Source organism: Mixophyes fleayi, chromosome 10 (genome assembly GCF_038048845.1).
Source record: "Mixophyes fleayi isolate aMixFle1 chromosome 10, aMixFle1.hap1, whole genome shotgun sequence".
NCBI lineage: Eukaryota > Metazoa > Chordata > Amphibia > Anura > Limnodynastidae > Mixophyes > Mixophyes fleayi.
In genome coordinates, this window is record NC_134411.1 from 62,304,894 (window position 1) to 62,328,518 (window position 23,625).

Consider the following 23,625-nt stretch of genomic DNA (forward strand, 5'->3'; position numbering starts at 1 on the left):
GTGCTGGTCCTGTTATATTGGACAGAACAAATAATGAACAGAGGTTCATGTTAGAAGGACAAATTAGCACTCCTTATGTTAATTAAAATATAACTTTTAATGATTATTGTTTAATAATGACATCCTCCCGGAAAACAAGGTGAAATATATTAAAATAACTTACAAATACACACATACACACGTGTGATAAAAACAAAAACACCAACTGATAGGGATCTATTGTATAAGGAAATAGTCTGGTGGATACAAAGAGTATCTTGTATAAATCCTTTTTTAGCAAACCATTTACTGGTAAGTGGTGGTTGGTAAGAAGACAAAAATGATTTGAAGAGTAATTGAGAACCGTGTCTCTTATTGTGTTGGTGTTACAAGCCTTCTAGTCACCACTGTAACAAATGTAGCAGGCAGATAACGGAGTAAGGTACTAGATCTTAGTGGATTTAATAAGGGGAACCCCCTAGCTCAAAAAGGTCTTAGCTTGTGTGATGCTATTGGTAAGTTTTAAATACAAGGCTTATTCTGGATTAATGACAGTATGAAGCACTACACCATAGCACATCTATACTGAGGCTGGTGTGCTTCCTGCACTGTGTAACATTGTCTGCAATAATGAAGGCAGATAGCTCATTGCCAGTAATGGCTCTATGTTACCAGAAAAAGTCCCTGATATAAAACAAATGACAGTCTCTATAGTAGACACTGTTCGCAGCAGTTATACATTTAGGTGCATCTATGATAAGGCTGGTGCAATTCCTGCAATGTATGACCTTGTCAGCTATACCACATGTAATTAGCTCATTACCAGTAACAGCTCTGTGATACTGAAAGAGTTCCCTGATATGAGTGAGCTTATGTGTAGTCTCCGTGAAAGACAATAGTCTCTGCTGATATATTGCAGGAATTGCACCAGCCTTATCATAGATGCACCTAAATGTATAACTGCTGCGAACAGTGTCTACTATAGAGACTGTCATTTGTTTTATATCAGGGACTTTTTCTGGTAACATAGAGCCATTACTGGCAATGAGCTATCTGCCTTCATTATTGCAGACAATGTTACACAGTGCAGGAAGCACACCAGCCTCAGTATAGATGTGCTATGGTGTAGTGCTTCATACTGTCATTAATCCAGAATAAGCCTTGTATTTAAAACTTACCAATAGCATCACACAAGCTAAGACATTTTTGAGCTAGGGGGTTCCCCTTATTAAATCCACTAAGATCTAGTACCTTACTCCGTTATCTGCCTGCTACATTTGTTACAGTGGTGACTAGAAGGCTTGTAACACCAACACAATAAGAGACACGGTTCTCAATTACTCTTCAAATCATTTTTGTCTTCTTACCAACCACCACTTACCAGTAAATGGTTTGCTAAAAAAGGATTTATACAAGATACTCTTTGTATCCACCAGACTATTTCCTTATACAATAGATCCCTATCAGTTGGTGTTTTTGTTTTTATCACACGTGTGTATGTGTGTATTTGTAAGTTATTTTAATATATTTCACCTTGTTTTCCGGGAGGATGTCATTATTAAACAATAATCATTAAAAGTTATATTTTAATTAACATAAGGAGTGCTAATTTGTCCTTCTAACATGAACCTCTGTTCATTATTTGTTCTGCAGGAACAGTGACAATAGTTATATTGCAGTACCAATGCACTTATATACTGCAGGAACAGTGAACGTAGTTATATTGCAGTACCACTGGACTTAGCAGGACAGAGCACAGGACACAGCACCAATGGACTGAGCAGGACAGAAAACAGGACACAGCACCACTGGACTCAGCAGGACAGAGCACAGGACACAGCACCACTGGACACAGCAGGACAGAGCACAGGACACAGCACACCTGGACTCAGCAGGACAGAGCACTGGACAAAGCACCACTGGACTCAGCAGGACAGAGCACAGGACAAAGCACCACTGGACTCAGCAGGACAGAGGAGAAGGACACAGCACCACTAAAAACCCAACCTCACGCTACCTTGATCAATGCCCGACTGAAGATGGCGGCGGCAAGCGGGAATTTATAGAATCCGAGTATCGCTAGATCCGACGGCGGGATTTGGAGTCAGAGCCTCGTTTTCATTGTTTCTCTCCGTCGGAAATACCAGAACAGTGCTCGGATCGCCCTCGGATCCGCACTGTTCAGGTGGGCTCGGATTGCGATAATCCGAGCCCGCTCATCTCTCGTTATGAGCAAGATAAATCTAAGCGCAAATCTGAGTCGTCACGTATATAAGTGCGAGATGGATGAATAGGAGCATTTGCACAAAACGAGGCCCTCTGCCTACTTTTACTACATGAAATTATCTGTGCAAATTGTCTTTAAAAAATAACTTCTATTTGTTGTATAAATGTAAATATCTAATTCTAAATGCTTTGTTGCTTTCAACATTCTTATTTCGTTATTGTGTGTCTATGTTTGTTTGGTTAACTTACACTTGTAGAGTGGTTGTTACTAAAGTTTCAGAAGAAGAGACAAGAATATTCTGTATGGGGCACTCTGTGTTTCAATTAATTACACCATTAAAATCTAATCCTGAATTTATTTTAAGGGAAAACTGGTTAGTAATTGTGTATAGAAACAAAACTATTAGTAAGAAGTGAATAGTAGTAAAAGTAACATAAACCATAACATCTACCATTTTATTAATCACTATCTTTCTTACTTTTCACTCTTTCTGTTTTTAAATATTTCACTACAATCTTATAATCTGGATTAAAGGGAATATTTTTTAACAACATTAATAAGGATTACATTTTAATGGTGTTATTAATTGAAACACAGAGTGCCCCATACTGAATATTATTTTCTCTTCTTCTAAAACTTTAGTAGCAACAATTCTTATTGAGTACATAAAAGCCCAAATTATCATATTGACAATCGGTGATGATACTTTTTCTTGTAGTGTATCTCGTAGAGTGGTGTCAGATGGGCACTTTAAATACCAGCAAGAAAGTGTAACCTTTCATAGTGCTTAATTCACTAAATTCTGCCACTTCTGTCATATGGGAATGATTATGCTTCAGAACCTGATTGCTCCTATGCATCACTGAACAGCCTCTCCCATTCATTTCACTGTGATCACATTAAACTTTTTGAGTAATATGAACGCTAGCATTTTTCTAGCTGGAAATACAATACCCCACATTAGATAAATAATCCATTATTTCCAATGTCCTCTCTCCATGTTAGATGTGGATGGATTTTATCATCATCATCATCATCATTTATTTATATAGCGCCACTAATTCCGCAGCGCTGTACAGAGAACTCATTCACATCAATCCCTGCCCCATTGGAGCTTACAGTCTAAATTCCCTAATATAGACACACACTCACACACAGACACAGACAGACAGACAGAGAGGGAGACAGACAGGGAGAGACTAGGGTCAGTTTTGGTAGCAGCCAATTAACCTACCAGTATGTTTTTGGAGTGTGTGAGGAAACCGGAGTACCCGGAGGAAACTCACGCGAACACAGGGAGAACATACAAACTCCACACAGATAAGGCCATGGTCGGGAATCTAACTCATGACCCCAGTGCTGTGAGGCAGAAGTGCTAACCACTAGGCCACTGTGCTGCCCATTTTAGATACTGTTTTGCCAATGTATCTATTGCATGCCTTTCAAAATGCCCTAAAGTTGTATATTTCTTTTTACAGGACCTGGACTTGTATTTATTATATACCCAGAAGCAATTTCTACTCTTCGAGGATCAACATTTTGGGCTATAGTGTTTTTCATTATGTTGCTTACACTTGGCATTGACAGTGCTGTGAGTATTATTGGAAGACTGTTAATCTTAACTATGGCATTACAAGTTTCAGCTACGAGGCATTACTATGTAAATATGCAATAACATTGTTTTCCTTCAATAACTGACATATGTTATTACAAACAGTTATGTAATGAATGAGCATTAAAAAGGGCATGCTATTCCACTCACTTACAATTAGCATATTATTTAATATTGTCATGAAAGTGGAATAGTTTAGGTGAGTACATACAAGATTTCCTAAATGTGCTACTAAAAGTCAGCCAAAAGATTTTTCTCCACAGATATAGTATTATAGTATCTAAATCTGTCATATATATATATATATATATATATATATATATATATATATATATATATATATATATATATATGTATATATATATATATATATATATATTTATATATATATATATATATATATATATATATATATATATATATATATATATATATATATATATGTGTGTATATATATATATATATATATATATATATATATATATTGCAACAGAAGACAGGCAGGGCACCTCATAGTGTAAAATCAGATATAAAAACTTGGAGATGTATTAACATGCATACCGTGAGGTTAAGTAAGGAGATCTTGTCATATACTGGGTCATCCTCAATGGCTGTGCCTCTGGACCTCGGCTCAATAAAAAGATAATGCAGAAAAAAGCAGACATAGTGTAGTATTGTATGTATGGTAAATAACACCACATGAAAAAATGATGACAACACCGTTTACCAGTATCACAGCCATTTATAGTGAGAAAGGTGTTTATAGCCCAGATGTTAAGCCCATTCACATAGGACAACAAAAATATATATGCAATATGCGTACCAGACGTCTCTGAAAGAAACAGCACTTCTCAAATAGCACTTCTCAGGTGGTAAACCAGAAATTTCCTTGTTTAGACGTGTTCCACAACCAATCACTCTCCCAAATGGCGGCAAAATAAAATTGGAGAGAATGCGATGTAATATACAAATGGATTTAATAAACAAAGTAATAAGAGAACTTACATCAGGTATAGGAAACAGCATAAAAGAACAACCAAGCTCGACGCGTTTCGTCTGGGTTAATCCAGACCTCCTCAGGAGCAATGAACCGATCATGCATACCGCATGTTGCAGTGACTACCTCCTCTTTTCCGGATTGACCATCTGGTTCCAGGCGTTTGTGGGCTGCCGCTCTTACATGAGTGAAAGTAATTAGGACTTTTCATACCTTGGACTTTTTTATGTGTATGTCATACACTAATGTTATATTTCCTTATTTGAGGTGGTAAATTGCACCAGGATATCTTTATCTCTGCATTTTATATATATATATAGATGTACAAATAGATATAGATATATATAATGTGACAGAGTCATTGGTCTAGATGGCAGGTATCTATGTCCCAGGCTGGCTGACTTGCATGTTTTTACACCCAGGGAGATTGATTTATATAGCAAGAGGATTCCAAAAGAGTATGTTCGGCTTAGGAAAAGCTGGTAAGGGTCCCTGGTGTTTTGTATGGAGAAAGCAGGGTGCTCCATGCAAAAGGCCCAGTCCGAGTCTTCTGGTCTGCAGGCTCATGGCAGACTTATTAGGAGCTACAGGTGAGTGATGACTGTAAAATGCTGCAGCTCTGCCAATCTCTCTCTCAGTCCTGGGTAGGAGGTTGGATGCCTCCTGAGAGACACTGTTGTGGTGAGCAACTTTGTTAATATATATGATTTGTGTATGGGACGTAAGGTTCTGCGCAGGTGTGAGGGTCTTCACAAATGTTTAAGTAAGTGTCGGACAGGCAAGGGTTTTATTCATGTATTGTTTGTGCTAACAAAACTGGTTGAGGGCAGTGAAAATGAAAACCCTGCAGTCAAGTTAATTATTGCTGCTGTTCGTCGTCATCTATCCCAGGAGATAATATCTATTCCCCTCAAATGGTCACTATATATATATATATATATATATATATATATATATATATATGTATATTGGGGTTCCAAGTAGATAGAAAACACGGCTTGATTTCTAGTGCCAAAATCGAATCTGAAAATGAGGCAAAACCTGGAGCCAAAATGCTTGTTACACAGGCAGTGTGCCCTTACACTTCCAGTTAATGTGTTCTATTGCACTTCCTAGGCACATGTCTTAGGTTTTCATGGGGAATACATCCCTACTAGGTAGGTGTCCCAATGACTCAACTAGATATTGCTGTGTTTGGTTCCTTTAATGAAAACTTGTCTGTGTACTTCCGGTATTGCCACTGCCATTTTGGTGTTCCAAGGTGGAATGCATATTGTTTGGAGTGCATCATAGAAAATACACGGGAGCCCTTGCCTCATATATTTTGCAGTGGTATGCAGACTATCACCTTTTGATGAATCATGAACTGCAACTGAAGACAATCTGGGATTGCATAAGAAGTCGGGTAACTACATGTTTTTCTTAATATCTGTCTTTTCTGTTGTTCTATGTCAGCGGTGTCAAACTCGCAGCCCATGGGCTGCAAAAGCATATTTTTTGTGGCCCGTGGTCAGGGAGTTGAGCAAGGCAGGGTGGGCGCCAAGAGTTGCTCCCCCCATCTGCTCTTCCCTCCTTCCCCTAGCACTGAATGTTTGGCGTGAAGTTGTCACACCCGACTTTTGTAGTCCGGATGGCCCAGGGAGCAGCCACAAGAAAAAGAGAAGAAGACAGAAGAGGAGAAAGAAGGCAACAGAAAGGTAAGTGAAGGGGAGCAAAAGCAGCATAATGGAGGGAACAGTGTAAAATAGGGGAGACAGAAAGTGGAGCAAAATCAGCATAATGAAGGGCACTGTGAAATAGGGGAAACAGAAAGGGGAGCAAAAGCATCATGGAGGGCACAGTGTCAAGCATCGGGAAGGAAACATTAAACTTTATTTTTGTTTTTTCTTAAAATACCTTACAGAATACAGAATTGCATATGAGACTTTTTCTTTTGCTTGCGGCCCACACAATCTTAGACTATGATTATTTGGACCAATTGGGGTTTTGAGTTTGACATGCCTTTTATGTGGTTGTTTTGACAAAGGTTCAAATGTAGGAACGCAAAGTCAACTTATAATGTGAGGTAGGGAATTTAATTAAAATAAAATTAAAGCAGAAATGGTGATTGTATCTTTTAGTAAACTGCCATGTATTTTTACTCTGTCACTAATTCTAGCTAGCCAGCTCGCTGAAGACTTTGGTCCAATTGAGTGAAAATTTGGATAATTGTGAAGTGATCATTAGAAAATAGACTGTAAATGAGAGTAAATTAATGTTAGTGCTATAAATACTAATATATGAGCCGAAACAGCTCAAAATCACATCACCTCACCTATTTTTTACATTTTAATGTAATCCAGATTCAAGACCAAAACCTTTCTGGATTTTTGTAAGAAAACACACTATTTATATACATACAAGTTAACCCGTGCATGATACTCATGCATTCTAGTCAAATCAAGCTACTTAAGGTGTTAAAAAGGTTCTTGTCATGCATTTGGGCCTAGCCCAGGCCTCCTCAGGGGAAGAGTGTTACTTCCTGACGCAAGCGCCCTTTTTTAACGTGGTTTTGTCCACATGTCACCACCTCATCATTTTTCTCCATCACCTCATCCTTCATCTTCATCGCCACATCCTTCATCAAGCTACTTAAGGTGTTAAAAACTCCCCCACTGTCACCCCCGGCAACCACCAAGCTGCAGCGCCACCTGCTGGGCAGAGTTATACACTGACCTATATATTTCTCATCCCAACTGTCACTTCTCCTTCAAGAAATATATAGGTCAGTGTATAACTCTGCCCAGCAGGTGGCGCTGCAGCTTGGTTTTTTTTTTTTTTCACACACGCCACTAGGCATTTATATAGTAGATATATATATATATGTATATATATATATATATATTCTAGGGGTGTGCACCGGCCACTTTTCGCGTTTTTGGTTTTGGGTTTTGGGTTCTGATTACCTTGAGGTTTTGGGTTCGAATGGGTTTTGCCAAAACACCCCACTTAAGGTTTTGGTTCTGGTTTTGGGTTCTGATTTTTTTTAAAAAAAGCATGAAAGTGCTAAAATCCAGATTTTTTTTTTTCACTCCTACGCTATTATTAAACTCAATAACATTCATTTCCACTCATTTCCAGTCTATTCTGAACACCTCACACCTCACAATATTGTTTTTAGGCCAAAAGGTTGCACCGAGGTAGCTGGATGACTAAGCTAAGCGACACAAGTGGGCGGCACAAACACGTGGCCTATCTAGGAGTGGCACTGCAGTGGCAGACAGGATGGCAGTTTGAAAAACTAGGCCCCAAAGAGCACATAATGCCAAAAAAAGAGGTGCAAGATGGAATTGTCCATGGGCCCTCCCACCCACCCTTATGTTGATGAAATAGGACATGCGCACTTTAACAAACCAATCATTTCAGCGACAGGGCCTAACTGTGGCTGAAATGATTGGTTCGTTTGGAAACGAGCTGGCAAAGAAAAAAAATAGGTGCAAGATGGAATTGTCCTTGGGCCCTCCCACCCACCCTTATGTTGCGGAAAAAGGACATGCACACTTTAGCAAACCAAATATTTCAGCGACAGGGCCTACCAAGTTACTGTGGCTGAAATGATTGGTTTGTTTGGGCCCCCACACAAAAAAAGCTATTCATCTCTCCCTGTACAAAGTAAACTGGCTCTACTGAGGCAAGATGTCGTCCTTATCCTCATCCTCTGATTCCTCGCCCCCTTCAGTGTGTACTTCCTCATCCTCACACATTATCAATTCGTCCCCACTGGACTCCACAATCACAGGTCCCTCTGTAGTCTCTGGAGGCCATTGCTGGTCTTGATTGAAGAATTGATAATTCATTTTTATGAACATCATCTTCTCAACATTTTGCGGAAGCAACCTCCTTCGCCGCTCACTGACTAGGTTCCCTGCTGCACTAAAAACTCTTTCGGAGTACACACTGGAGGGGGACAACTCAGGTAAAATAGAGCCAGTTTGTACAGGGGCTTCCAAACTGCCTTTTTTTCCTGCCAGTAAAAGTAAGGACTGTCTGACATGTCTACTTGGATGGTGTCAGCAAAGTAATCCTCCACCATTTTTTCAATGGTGACAGCATCCAATGCAGCGACAGTACACATGTCTGCAATGGTTGGCGGGTCCTTCAGTCCAGACCAGATGTTCTCTGCATCTCCGCCAGCGGGTTGTTTATGAAATCTCAGCTGTTTCCTCGCAGCCACAGGTGTGGAAGAAAATGAAGGAGGAGCTGTTGGCATGTCACGGTCCTCTTCAGATGACAATCTCCTGACCAGCAGGTCTTTGCACCGCTGTAGACTTGTGTCCGCCGGAAACAGAGACACAACATACGCTTTAAACCGAGGATCGAGCACGGTGGCCAGAATGTATTCCTCTGACTTTAAAAGAGTGACCACCCTCGGATTCTGGCAAAGCGTACGAAGGGCTTCATCCACAAGAGCTACATGCTTTGTGGAATCGCAATGGTTTACCAGCTCCTCCCTCACTTTCTCCAGCTGCTTCTGCAACAGCCTGATCAGGGGAATGACCTGACTCAAGCTGGCAGTGTCGGAACTGACTTCTCGTGTGGCAAGTTCAAACAGCTGGAGAACCTTGCACAACACGGAAATCAGTCTCCACTGCGCTTGACTCAGGCGCATCCCCACTCCTTTGCCTATGTCGTAGGTGGCTCCTCCATCCTCTGCAGCATATAGAGGGTGGAGTTCCAGCGCGTCACAACCTCTTGTTTGAGGTGATGGCAGGGCAGGTTCAGGCGTTTTTGATGCTGCTCCAGTCTTCGGTAGGCAGTGGCAGAATGCCGAAAGTGTCCCGCAATTTTGCGGGCCACCGTAAGCATATCCTGCACACCCCTGTCACTTTTCAGATAATGCTGCACCACCAAATTTATTGTGTGGGCAAAACATGGCACGTGCTGGAAATTGCCCATATGTAATGCCCGCACAATGTTACTGGCGTTGTCCGACATCACAAATCCCCAGGAGAGTGTAAGTGGGGTAAGCCACTGCGAGATTATTTCCCTCAGTTTCTCTAAGAGGTTGTCAGAGTTGTGCCTCTTAATAAAACCGGTGATACACAACGTTGCCTGCCTTGGAACGAGCAGGCGTTTTGAAGATGCTGCTACTGATGCTGCTGCTGTTGCTGTGAAAGGCGATGCATCTACCCAGTGGGCTGTCACAGTCATATAGTCCTTAGTTTGCCCTGAACCACTTGTCCACATGTCAGTTGTTAAGTGGACAGTGGGTACAACCGCATTTTTCAGAGCACTGAGGATACTTTTTCATACTTCTCTGTACATCCCGGTTATCGCCTGCCTAGTGAAGTGGAATCTCGACGGGATTTGGTACCGGGGACACAATACCTCCATCAATTGTCTAAATCCCACTCCACTTATGGCGGACACCGGACGCACGTCTAACACCAACATAGCTGTTAAGGACGCCGTTATCCGCTTTGCCATAGGATGACTACTGTCGTACTTCGTGCTCATGGCAAACGACTGTTGTACGGTCAATTGTTTAGTGAAAGACGTAGCGGTCTTACGACTTCCCCTCTGGGAAGATGACCGACTACTAGCAGCAGCAGCGGCAGTAGTAGGCGTAGCGCTGCAGGATCCTCCGGAAGAATACCGGATTGAAGAGGACTCAGTCATGCTGGTGACATGGCCTGCAGGACTATCTCCAAACGAGATCGAGAAGGAAATTGATGAGAAGGGTGTTGCTGGTGTGGATACAACAGGACCAAGGGATTTAGGTGTCCCTGGACTGCTGACGGTCCTAGCCACAGCTCCTGAACTAAACACTGAATTATGAAGGTTCTTTAGGTGACGTATATGGGAGGATGTCCCTAGGTGGCCAAGAACCTTACCCCTGCTTATTTGAGCTTTACATAAGGTACATATGGCAATACATTTGTTGTCCGGATTGGGAAAGAAACAATTACAGACCGAAGAGGTGGATTTCTTGGTCTTCTGGCCAGGCATGACGATGTGCTTTTTCATCCCATGGACAACAACTGTTTCCCCCCCTGGTGCCTCATTTAAGATAACCACATCAGCATCCTCCTCGTCAAGTTCCTCCTCAGCGCCAGCTACATCAATATCCTCCTCCCGGTGTACAACATTGACACCTTCATTATCCAAATCTGTAACTGCACTGTGGCTGATCCTTTCAGCATATGCAGAGGGCGTGCTGCAAATGGTGGAAGGAGCCACCTCTTCCCGTACAGTGATGGGAAGGTCAGGCTTTGCAACCACCAACACCCTTAGACTCGCCTTGGGGATTTGTGATGCCATCTCTTTAGAAGGCAGAGTTGTTTGCTGTGTTGTTGATGACAGCTTAACTCTCTTAAATTTTTTAGAGGGGGGGAGGAGGAGTCCTTAGATCCTTGGGTGAAGCTGAACCACGAGTCATGAACACGGGCCAGGGCCTAAGCCATTCCTTGCCACTCCGTGTCGTAAATGGCATATTGGCAAGTTTACGTTTCTCCTCAGATGATTTTAATTTCCTTTTTTTGCTAATTTTAGTGAACTTTGGCTTTTTGGAATTTATATGCCCTCTACTAGGAGATTGGGCATTGGCCTTGGCAGACGACGTTGATGGCATTTCATCGTCTATGTCATGACAAGTGGCAGCAGCTTCAGCATTAGGAGGAAGTGGTTCTTGATCTTTCCCTACTTTATCCTCCAAATTTTTGTACTCCATTATATGCAGCACAAGAGAGCGTACCCCTAAACCACACACACCCGGCAAAGGCCTAAAAAAATTATATGCGGCACAGGACAGTACCACTGGACTGGAGTTATACAGCAGTACCAATGGACTTATATACTGCAGGAACAGTGAACGTAGTGATATTGCAGTACCAATGGACTTATATGCTGCAGGAACAGTGAACGTAGTTTTATTGCAGTACCAATGGACTTATATACTGCAGGAACAGTGAACGTAGTTATATTGCAGTACCAATGGACTTATATACTGCAGGAACAGTGAACGTAGTTATATTGCAGTAACAATGGACTTATATACTGCAGGAACAGTGAACGTAGTTATATTGCAGTAACAATGGACTTATATACTGCAGGAACAGTGAACGTAGTGATATTGCAGTACCAATGGACTTATATGCTGCAGGAACAGTGAACGTAGTTATATTGCAGTACCAATGGACTTATATGCTGCAGGAACAGTGAATGTAGTTTTATTGCAGTACCAATGGACTTATATACTGCAGGAACAGTGAACGTAGTTATATTGCAGTAACAATGGACTTATATACTGCAGGAACAGTGAACGTAGTTATATTGCAGTACGACTTTACTTAGTCACTGAACCAAGTTACTGAACAGGCCTACTCTCCGCTGATGCCCAGCTGAATCCTTCTCTGGGCCTGCATTTTCACCAAAGATGCCTTCCTAGTGCCCGCTGCTATTTGCCCATGATGCTGGCTACCTTCCTCTCGGGTGCACGGTCCCTGGCCCCCACCTCCACTCTATCCTGTGGCTTGGGCACCACTATCCGCTGAAAACCCACTGAACCACCCGGACTACTACCTCCACCGAGACTAGTACTACCTCCGGGACTTCTACCTCTACACGGGGCCTTATCCAGTTGAATCTTACCTGGATCGCCTGCCGCTGTGCTGCCTCCGTCCTGGCTCTTCAGACCCTGATGCTCCTTTCTCTGCTGATGACATCATACACGCTGCCGCTCCCACGTGCTGCTCCGGCTCAGGTCCTGGCGCTGTTGTTGTCGCTGCCACGTCTGGTCTCCTCTCCGGTCTGCCTGCGGTCCCGCTGTTCCTCCTCTGTCTGCTGTCTCACGGTCCCACTGCTCCGGCCTGCTGTCTGCTGCTCCGGTCTGACTTCTCCAGCCTGCTGTCTCCTGCTGCTACAGACCCGACGCCATCTCCGGTCTCCATGCGGTCTCCAACCTCCACGCTGCCATCGCTCACCGCACATGTCCTCCTGCTCCTGATGATGTCTCCAACCTCCATGCAGCCTTCCCTCACCGCCGGTGGCCTGCTCCTCCAGACGCCGTCTCCTGCTGTCTCCTGCTGCCCCATGGAAGCCGCTCTCCTTGCTACTCCGCTCCTGTCCTGAGGCCATCTCCAGCCACGGATCGGATGCCACCACGCTGCCTTCTCTCCGCTGGTAAGTCGGTAGTTAGTCGACTCTGAGCCTTTCTCCCGCTGGGTCTCCTCTGCTCATTGCCCCACCATTAGCCCTCATAGCCTCCCTGGTTTCCTCTGTGCACTTCCCCCTCTCCCCCCCGACCTTGGTCCACTCACAGTCACTACCGCTGCCACTACCCTACCCTACCTTGTCCAATCGGCCCACCTGCTCTCTGGACCCACATAGTCCCTTGGCCCACCTGAACTCTGGACACTTCTAGTCCTTGTTGGCCCTCCTACACTCTAGACCCACCTAGTCCTTTTGGCCCACCTGTACTCTGGACCCAACTAGTCCTTTTGGCCCACCTGTACTCTGGACCCACCTAGTCCTTTTGACCCACCTGTACTCTGGACCCACCTAGTCCTTTTGGCCCACCTGTACTCTGGACCCACATAGTCCTTTTGGACCACCTGTACTCTGGACCCACCTATTCCTTTTGGCCCACCTGAACTCCGGACCCTCCTAGTCCTTTTGGCCCTCCTGATCTCTGGACCAACCTAGTCCATCTGGCACTCCAGAACTGTTGACCCGCCTTTGTCATTTTGGCTCTCCCGAACTCTGGACCACCTAGTCCTTTTGACTCTCCTAAAACCTGGACCCACCTAGCCCTTCTGGCCCTCCTGGACTTTGGCCCTCCTGAACCTTTGGTCTCCTGGACTCGGGACCTACATTTTCTCCGGATCTAACGTCTCACCAGAACGCCTAATAACTTATTCTACTGTATTGCATTTTATCTTATTATATTTCATTTTACTTCAATTATATCTGAATGTCAACTGCACTCCATACTGTCTCTGCCACTGCCTTACTGTTCTAATCGGTTCTATAGCCCCTACCGTCCTACTCACTGTTTACTCTGTTCGTTAGGGCTCTGTTTCACTTTGAACTCCCTATTGCTGCCCTCCCCTCTGCGCTTCTCCCTCACACCCCCCCTGCTCCCTCTGGCCGTTCTCTTGTTCCCCTGTCTCTCATCATGCCGCCTCGCTCCTTTCCTATACCCATCCTCTCCCCTAGCCCCCGTCAAGGCCCCAAATCTCTCTGTCCCATCTCTCATCCACCCCCTCGCTCCATCAACCCTGACAATCTCATCCATATCTCCCATTCTCCATCCCTCCCTTTTTCGTGTGCCCTCTGGAACTCCAGGTCCATCCGTAACAAACTGCCCTCCATCCACGACCTGTTCATCTCTAACTCTCTTAATCTTCTTGCCATAACTGAAACCTGGCTCACTTCCTCTGACACTGCCTCCCCTGCCGCACTCTCCTATGGGGGCCTCTCTTTCACCCACTCCACCAGACCAAATGAGCGTCCAGGTGGGGGAGTGGGCCTCCTCCTATCCCCTAACTGCACTTTTCGGGTCATACCCACTTTACCTTCCCTCTCCTTCTCCTCCTTTGAAGTCCACTCCATTCGGCTCTTCTCCCCCATCCACCTCCGTATCTCCGTCATCTATCGTCCCCCTGGCCCTACCTCTCTTTTTTTCGACAACTTCGCCGCCTGGCTCCCCCACTATCTTTCCTCTGACCTGCCCTCCATTATACTGGGTGACTTTAACATCCCCATTGACAACTGTTCTGACCCTGCCACCATCAAACTTCTCACCCTTTCCTCCTCCCTTGGCCTCACTCAGTGGACCTCCTCCCCTACCCACTGTCTTGGTCACTCCCTCGACCTTGTCTTCTCTCACCTCTGTGATCTCTCTGAGTTCTCCAACTCTCCCTTCCCTCTCTCTGACCACCATCTCCTCTCCTTCACTCTGTCCTCCTCCCCTGCTCCCACCTCGCCTAAAGCCACCCTGACTAGGCGTGACCTTGATGCTATCGACCCCATCTCCTTCTCCTCCTCTCTTGATACTCTCCTATCACCACTTCCCTCTCTGGCCTGCCCTGATCAGGTGTCCTCTCTCTACAACCAATCCCTCACTACTGCCCTGGACACAGTTGCCCCAGCCTCTTCCATCCGCCGTCGTCGCCTTATTCCCCAACCCTGGCACTCCAAACACACTCGCTCCCTCCAAAAGTGCTCTCGCACAGCCGAACGCCTCTGGAGGAAATCTCTTTCCCTGGCTGACTCCCTTTACTTCAAATTCATCCTCTCCTCTTTCTGCTCTGCCCTGTCCCTCGCTAAACAATCCTTCTTTAAGTCACTCATTTCTTCTCAGTCCTCCAATCCCCGCCGCCTCTTTGCCACTTTCAACTCCCTCCTCTCCCCCCCTCCCACTGTCCCTCTTTCCCTCTCTGCTTCTGACTTCGCCTCCTTTTTCTCTTCCAAAATTGAAGTTATCAGACTGAACATCTCCTCCACCCACCCCTCTCCAGCCACCCTCATCGCTTCACCTCCCGCCATCAACCAGCTGTGGTGCTCCTTCATCCCCACATCAGGTGAAGAAGTTCGCTCCCTTATTCTTTCCTCTCCACCCTCTACCTGTCCTCTCGATCCCATCCCCTCCCAACTCCTTCGCTCTCTCTCTCCTACTGCCTGCTCTTACCTCGCACACCTCTTCAACCTATCACTCTCCTCTGGTGTTGTCCCATCCTTATTCAAACACGCTCTTATCTCCCCTATCCTCAAGAAACCCAATCTTGACCCCACCTCTCTTGCTAACTACCGCCCTATCTCTCTTCTCCCATATGCCTCCAAATTACTTGAGCGGATTGTCTGCAGCCGCCTCACCAGACACCTCTCTGACAACTCCCTCCTTGACCCTCTCCAATCCGGCTACCGCCCCCTCCACTCCACCGAAACAGCCCTGGCAAAAGTTACTAATGATCTCCTATTAGCCAAATCCAAGGGTCACTACTCCATACTCATCCTTCTTGACCTCTCTGCGGCCTTCGACACCGTCGAACACCCCCTCCTGCTGCAAACTCTTCTCTCTCTTGGCCTCTCTGGCTCTGTCCATGCCTGGTTCACCTCATACCTTGCCAACCGCTACTTCTTTGTATCCAAGTCTGGTTCTTCCTCCACCCCCTCCCCTCTCCCTGTTGGAGTCCCTCAGGGCTCTGTTCTTGGCCCTCTACTCTTTTCGCTCTATACTTCCTCCCTTGGAGCTCTCATCTCCTCGTTCGGTCTTCAGTATCACCTTTATGCTGATGATATTCAACTCTACATCTCTTCTCCTGACCTTTCCTCCTCCCTCCTCTCTCGTGTAACTGACTGCCTCTCAGCCATCTCCTCCTGGATGTCTTCACACTTTCTTAAAATTAACATCTCCAAAACTGAACTCATTGTCTTTTCCCCACCCAGACACTCTTCCCACCATAACCTCTCTATCGTTGTTAACAACTCCACTATCTCCTCTGTCACCCAACTCCGCTGCCTGGGAATCACTCTCGACTCCTCTCTCTCTTTTGCCCCCCACATTCAATCCCTTGCCCAAGCCTGTCGCTTCCAACTCCGTAACATTGCCCGCATCCGTCCCTTCCTCTCTCAAGATGCCACCAAAACTATCATCCATGCTCTCATCATCTCCCGCCTCGACTACTGCAACCTCCTCCTTACTGGCCTCCCCTGCTCCCACCTCTCCCCCCTACGTTCTATACTCAATGCAGCTGCGAGACTCATCTTCCTCTCACGCCGCTCCTCCTCTGCCTCCCCTTTCTGTCTTGCCTTACACTGGCTCCCCTTCCCCTTCAGAATCCTTATCAAACGCCTTACCACCACCTACAAGGCTCTCTCCCAGTCTACTGCCCCTTACATCTCTAACCTCCTCTCCATTCACACTCCCGCCCACTCCCTGCGCTCGGCCAATGATCGCCGCCTCTCCTCCACTCTGATCACCTCTTCCCACTCCAAAATCCAAGACTTCTCCCGCGCTGCCCCCCTTCACTGGAACGACCTCCCTCGCTCCATCCGTCTCTCACCCAATCTGTGCTCCTTCAAGCGGGCACTTAAAACTCACCTGTTCCTCAAGGCCTACCAACCATCCACTTAGCCTCTCATCTCCTCTGTTTCTCCCCTGGCACCTTTTTTTTTTCTCCCCCCTTTGCTTCACTGGCTCCCTTCTGTGCCTGATTTGTTTACCCTCCCTTAGGATGTAAGCTTGTATGAGCAGGGCCCCCCTTCCATTCTGTCTCCATACCTGTTCTTCCGCTCCGTCTCTACTGTATTTGCCTGCCTGGAGTTTCTGGAGAACTGGTACTTTGTGTTTATTGTTCTGTACTGTTTTACCCTGTATAGTCTACTGTTCGTACTGTGTACGGCGCTGCGGAAACCTTGTGGCGCCTTACAAATAAACAATAATAATAATAATAATCATAATAATAATAATAATTGCAGTAACAATGGACTTATATACTGCAGGAACAGTGAACGTAGTGATATTGCAGTACCAATGGACTTATATACTGTAGGAACAGTGAACGTAGTTATATTGCAGTACCAATGGACTTATATACGGCAGGAACAGTGAACGTAGTTATATTGCAGTACCACTGGACTTAGCAGGACAGAGCACAGGACACAGCACTAATGGACTCAGCAGGACAGAGCACAGGACACAGCACCACTGGACTGAGCAGGACACAGCACAGGACAGCACCACGAAAAAGAGCAGGACAGAGGACACCTAACACACCCTCTCTCTTCGCTGATCAATGCCCAAGTGAAGATGGCGGCGGCAAGCGGGGAATATAAAGAATCCGGATCTGGAGAGATCCGACGGCGGGATTAGGACGTTAAGCCTCGTTTTCAGTTTTGCCATCAGCGGGAATACCCGAACAGTGCCGGATCGGGCTCGAATCCGCACTGTTCAGGGGTATTCGGTTTGCGAGAATCCGAGCCCACTCATCCCTAATATATTCCTATTCCATGGATGTTTAGTGTATATGAACAGACCAGCACAGTCTTAGAAAAAATGTCGAAAAAAATATCAAAACATTTAATGAAGTATAGAATACGTAATAACCAATGATCATTCCAGTATTCCACACTTTCCTCAGGGGCCTTTGTGGAACACTAAAGAAATCATTGGGCATTACTCTGTAACATATTTTATACTTCATTAATAGCTTTGAAATTTTTGTTTAAGGGTGCTGGTCTGTTCATATACACTAAACATCCATGGATTTATTTTTATTTTTATGGACTGTGCACGATTTCAATGATGTAATTTGAGTGCATTCCATATATATATATATATATATATATATATATATATATATATATATAATTTGCCACTCTGTGATAACAGACGACCGGCACGTACTGCTGGCACCAGGATGTGATTTCCTGGTCCACTGATGGCCGGACTGGGCAAGCGCACCTATTGCTACATGCAACGTTAGAATTCCTCATCTGCATTCAGCTGTCATATGATGTTATTGACAACCAGATTTGTAATTGGACTTCCTATTCAAGGGCAGTGCCAGATTTTTTAATCACTTTCCCTGTGGTCTGGTTATGGTTATGGTTCTGCTACCTTGTGCTTTCAGTTTCACAGTACTCCACTGGTTGTGATATATGGGATATCCTCATTTTCAATGCTTCATGTTCCTGACTACCTTTTGCCTCACAATTTTTGGGGATTTCCAGGTTCATACGTCGGCTACCCTAACCTATCCATTGGTTACCCATTGTTTATTCTGTTACTGATCGGGCGTGCTCTACTCCCTACTGGTGACTCCAGCTACCTCACTAGTGACTGGGCTGAGAGCAAAGCTCCCTGTCAGGGGAAGGGGGGGGGGGGGGGGGCTGGTGGACACTGGGGATATGTTAGACCCCATGCCTCTTTGCCCATCAGCATCAGCATCACATAGTAGGATATAGTAGGATATATACCACTTCCCAGTGCTTTGTGACAGACATGGGGGTGCATTTTCATACCAGATATTTAGACCTTTTCACCTCCAATCTGCAGGATTTACTATACTGCAGTTTGGAGGATGAACCCATGAAGATGTGTGGTGGTTTTTAAAAACCTCTAAATCACATGCAGTTTAGCCCAAACTTTAGGAAAAATATCCTGGTAAAAATGTATGGGAAGCATCTGGTTTTATCCTACGTTTTGTAACAGCCCAGTGCAATACTAAGTAGCATGGATATGAGACGACTACTGATTGGCTGCCCATCTTTTAAGTAGGTGGGCTACCAGACGTTAACTCATTTTACATTGGGAGCTCCTCTGAACCGTTCCGTTTCATCTATTTGGGTATTTTTTCCCCATATGGAAGATTGTAGGTATTTATTAATCTGACTGCACTGCAGAAGATTTTGTGGCATTACTGATTCAGTTATATGCGTTGGCAATATTTTTTTTTCAGTGTGCACTCTGATTTATTTCCTAAGTAACGGGTTACTATAAGATATTTCTTTACTGGTGTACACTATGATTTATTTCTTCACTAATACCACTTTCATACTGCCGCCCCGGGAATATCCCGGGTTGTTAACCCGGGATATTGCCGGGGCACAGGGCAGTATAGATAAGAAGATTCCCGGGTCGGGCGGGTTCATACTGCACCTGCCCGACCCGGGTTTTAGAAAAAAAAAGTGAAAAAAAAGATTTTAATTACTAAAAAATACAAAACGAATGTTTACTTAACTTATTTTCAGCCAGCGATGTCTCCGGTGCGTTGGCGGCTGTCAGGGGGACCTCTGGGTACTAAAATGACGTCATTTCTAGTCCATTAGAAATTACATCATTTTAGTACCCAGAGGTCCCCCTGACAGCCGGCAACGCACCGGAGACACCGCTGGCTGAAAATAAGTTAAGTAAACATTTGTTATGTATTTTTTATTAATTAAAATCTTTTTTTTTTACTTTTTTTTTACTTCCCAATTTTTTTTTTTACAGTATGAATGGTGAGACCCGGGAACTACACGGGTTGCACCATTCATACTGCAGGCGAGCGGGGTCCAACACGGGAATTACCCCTCGCAAAATCCCGGGTCTAAGTCCCGGGATTTTAGACCCGGGATTTTGTGGTTGGACTATTCATATTGCACCAAGACCCGGGTTTTTCAGCGTGCCTTTGCAAAAACCCGGGTTTTTGGTGCAGTATGAATGGGGTATAATAGGGGGACTTTTTATTTATTTATTATGTATTAAACAATTTACCAGTATTTACTATTTCCTTGTTACCCACAGAGGTAATAGAAGGGTTCCAGTGCTACTTAGCATTGGGATAGGTATATCTATCCAGGTGAAGCTTGTTCAGCCACCCTCCCTCTCCCACCCTTATAGGACTGGACCTAACTGAGTAGCATTGGGCTGTTACAGAATGGGAGAATGTTTTTTTTTGTTTTGTTTTTTTAAATGTTTATTTAATGTACACATTCTGACAGGTAAGAAAGCTCAAACACCATGTTGATTTGAGCTGTCTAGTCTGTCACAACACTTCTTTTTCTGGAGGCATTGAAGGTGGCTTTTGAAACAACATGTATAAAGTTGGGATGGCAAAAAAACAGCAGATTCAATAAACCACAGTGTCTTTCTTATTGCAGTCACTGTGAGGAGCACACCTTAAAAAATTACTATTTAAAGAATAGGGAAAAGGGTCAAATAAATAAATAAATAACTATAATTTAGTATAATTTAAGCATTGTTCTACAATTGATGAAAAGTCCCAAGAATTCGGTACAATAGTTTTGTACTGCTTTACATTATTATGTCTTGTGGCATCCCAGTGGCAGAAGGCTTCCCAGCATATAGGAATAGCATAGTAGTTATAATTAAAAATAGTCTGCAATTATGTTGTCACTCTCTACTATACAGGTGGGACAAATAATAGTATTACACAAACAAATGTTCTTACCATGTAAAGTGTGCCTGGAAGGAACAGAAGCTTCCAATTAAAAGTAAAGGCTGAGGCCCGATACTGGCCACCTAGAAGGACATGGTAAAGAAGTACTTTTGCGCAGGGTCGGCCGTTGAACATGCAGGTCCTTGTGCTATATGTCTTTTGTTGCCCTCTGTGGTAGATGCATATTTTCTGACCCCCTTCTCTGCTTCACTCACCTATCCTACCTTTTCGGTTCTCTCTCTTCTTCCTTCTCTCTGTTTCTCTTTCTTACTGGTTATCTTTCCTCTAAAACACCCCTCACTTACCTTCTCTACACCCACCCCACCATCTTCTCCCCAGGAACTCTTACACAGGCAGCGTCTACTCTCTTCTGAAAAGCAAAGCCGTGACTTGCCTTTAAGCATCATGAAAGAAATGATGCTGTGCTGTTAAAAGAGGAAGTTGCGCTTCTGAATTGTTTTAAATAAGAGTGGGTCTGAGCTATTACGATAATATTAGCGATACCCCATTGTCGATGGGAACCCGCTGAAGCACGGGGGATTCTGCAGTGGCACTCCTACCAAGCCAACCTTACTTTTGTGGGATAAAAAATAATTGCACCCCTCTTCCCGCAACACAGGGAATGCACCATCCTTCCAAATTGAATTTGCACCCCTTGAATCTCATTTAAATATCTTGTCCTACAAATCAATATATCACAAGGCTAATTATATGTACTTCATATAAAATCGGACACATGCATGCAAAAATAGGTGTATTACATCCCAATGTGTCATTTGTGACGTGGGCCTGCAGTTTTGCACTTCATAAATTACCATGTTGATTATAAATACAGGCCAGAGGTAGAGGTGAGTGAAATTTTCAAAACTATTCAGCAGAGTATTTGTTTTTTTATACATTTGGCCACAAAATTTTATACGCTTTGTTTGTAGAATTTGCTCTAAAGTATTACTAGTCCTACCGCAGTCACACAACATGCGCAATAAATTGACATTTGTCATTCAAGCACTGTTTATAGACTATAAATTCTGTAAAATGCAAATTTCCATATACAGTGCGGAATGGCTAAGTAAAGGCGAAACTTGTAGATTGTATTGCTGGAACATCGCACTTCTGCAAAAAAAACTGTCCCTTTGTGAAACTCGATATGCACAGACTTCCACCGCAATTTAACTCCTCTTTAATTACCAGACTGCTATTACTGCATATCATTATATGTTTATTGCTAAACATTCAGCTCACTTTAGCTTTATGGATTGCCTCTTGGGTAGTTAATTGCTTTTAGTCAATGAATATGTTTACATGTAATTTGTGTAATAAATATAGTCACTTTCTATATTTTTTTCACATTACTCACTTCCATCACTTTTATATGTATAAAAATTGGTAATATAGTGTACGCAAATGCATATGCAACAATGGTGCATTGTTCATTGTTTAGGGTTAGAAATAAATCCAAATAGAAGATGCAGTGTTGCAGTTTTGCAAAACCATGTTGGTTCAGATTCAATATTCGGAGCATTATAGATATAGAGTCCCTCCTGCGCTCCTATACAATTGGGGATAGGATAGGGAATGCAGCCTAAATTGCCCTTGGAAATACCTACTCGATTTCCACAGTTACAGATAGATAAACATAGAAAAATGGGATAAGGCGCAAATAGGACGGTAATAGAGTCAACGGGTATCTAAGTATCAAATAATGCCAGAATATCGTAAACCATACAACATGAAACAAGATAAAAAAATGTTCTTAATCACAATAATGAGTGTTATGGATCCCAATGTCCAATTCACAAGATCATCTCAATGCAATTCACAGTGGTCATCAGACGTGTCTTCTTTAATATTCACAAATTCCACCGAATTATTCATATATATACGGAAGACAAGAAGACAAACATCGATTCTCCAATGGTGTAGTAATCCAATAAAATGTTTAATAAACATAGGGTAAAAGTCCACTTACATTTTGCAAGAAGATCAGTACATATAAAGGTTTCTTTAACACGCAGCCAAGTTCCTACTCCTGCTTCGTGTCGCGGTCAAGCTCTAAGTAACGGGTCTCGATATTCTGGCATTATTTGATACTTAGATACCCGTTGACTCTATTACCGTCCTATATGCGCCTTATCCCATTTTTTTATGTTTATTTATTCGGAGCATTATACATTCTAGCCCAACTTATACCTCCCAACTTTTCTGATTTCAGCAGGACTCTCCCGGTTTTAGGACTCTGTCCCTTGTCTTGCCTGCCCGGCGACATGGGTGTCCCTCATGTGGGAATACACATTGTCACATGACCATGGCTGCTACATGACGTGGCCATGCCCCCTGATGACTGACATGTTGGGAGATATGCCCAACTTTAAATCACAGTGTAAAAATAGAGCTGTGCCGTATTCGTGTGTTTTATGCAAATGTAGGCAATATTTTCCATGCATGCAAAAAATGTATTTTGTATATGCTCCCCTTGCAGGTGTACAAATAAGGAACATTTAGGATTAGTTTGAGTTATGAATTGATATATGCCATTTTGTCAGAAGGATTTGCTTGGAGGGGGATTTACCTTTGTAAAGCTACACTAAGGTAATGGGAAGAGTTAGGGCATTTTCAACCTGGGCTGTATTGAATGTTATTGAATATATTAAAGGCGTTGTTCAATTTTGGACAATCCCTTTTAAAAAGAAATCACCACTCTATAAAGTTAATAGGGGGAGTTTCTCCCACCAGACAGTCTCAGTTACCTGCAGGGCCATCTTAACAGCATTATGGGCCCCTGGGCAAAGCAGTGCATTGGGGTCCCTACCTACACAACCACACACAGGAATAAAAATGTAAATTAACGATGAAATGAAGCTTATATTTATTGTTACAATAAAGTTTT

At 43.8% G+C, this 23,625-nt stretch overlaps 1 protein-coding gene across 1 annotated transcript in view; it reads left to right on the forward strand.

Annotated features, from left to right (window-relative positions):
- The window catches only part of SLC6A2 (solute carrier family 6 member 2), a 548,687-nt gene that overhangs the window by 412,759 nt on the left and 112,303 nt on the right, over window positions 1-23,625 (forward strand). The window contains exon 8 of the mRNA XM_075188836.1: window positions 3,685-3,797. Within this exon, the coding sequence (XP_075044937.1) occupies window positions 3,685-3,797 (113 nt within the window). The remainder of the gene's footprint in view (window positions 1-3,684; window positions 3,798-23,625) is intronic.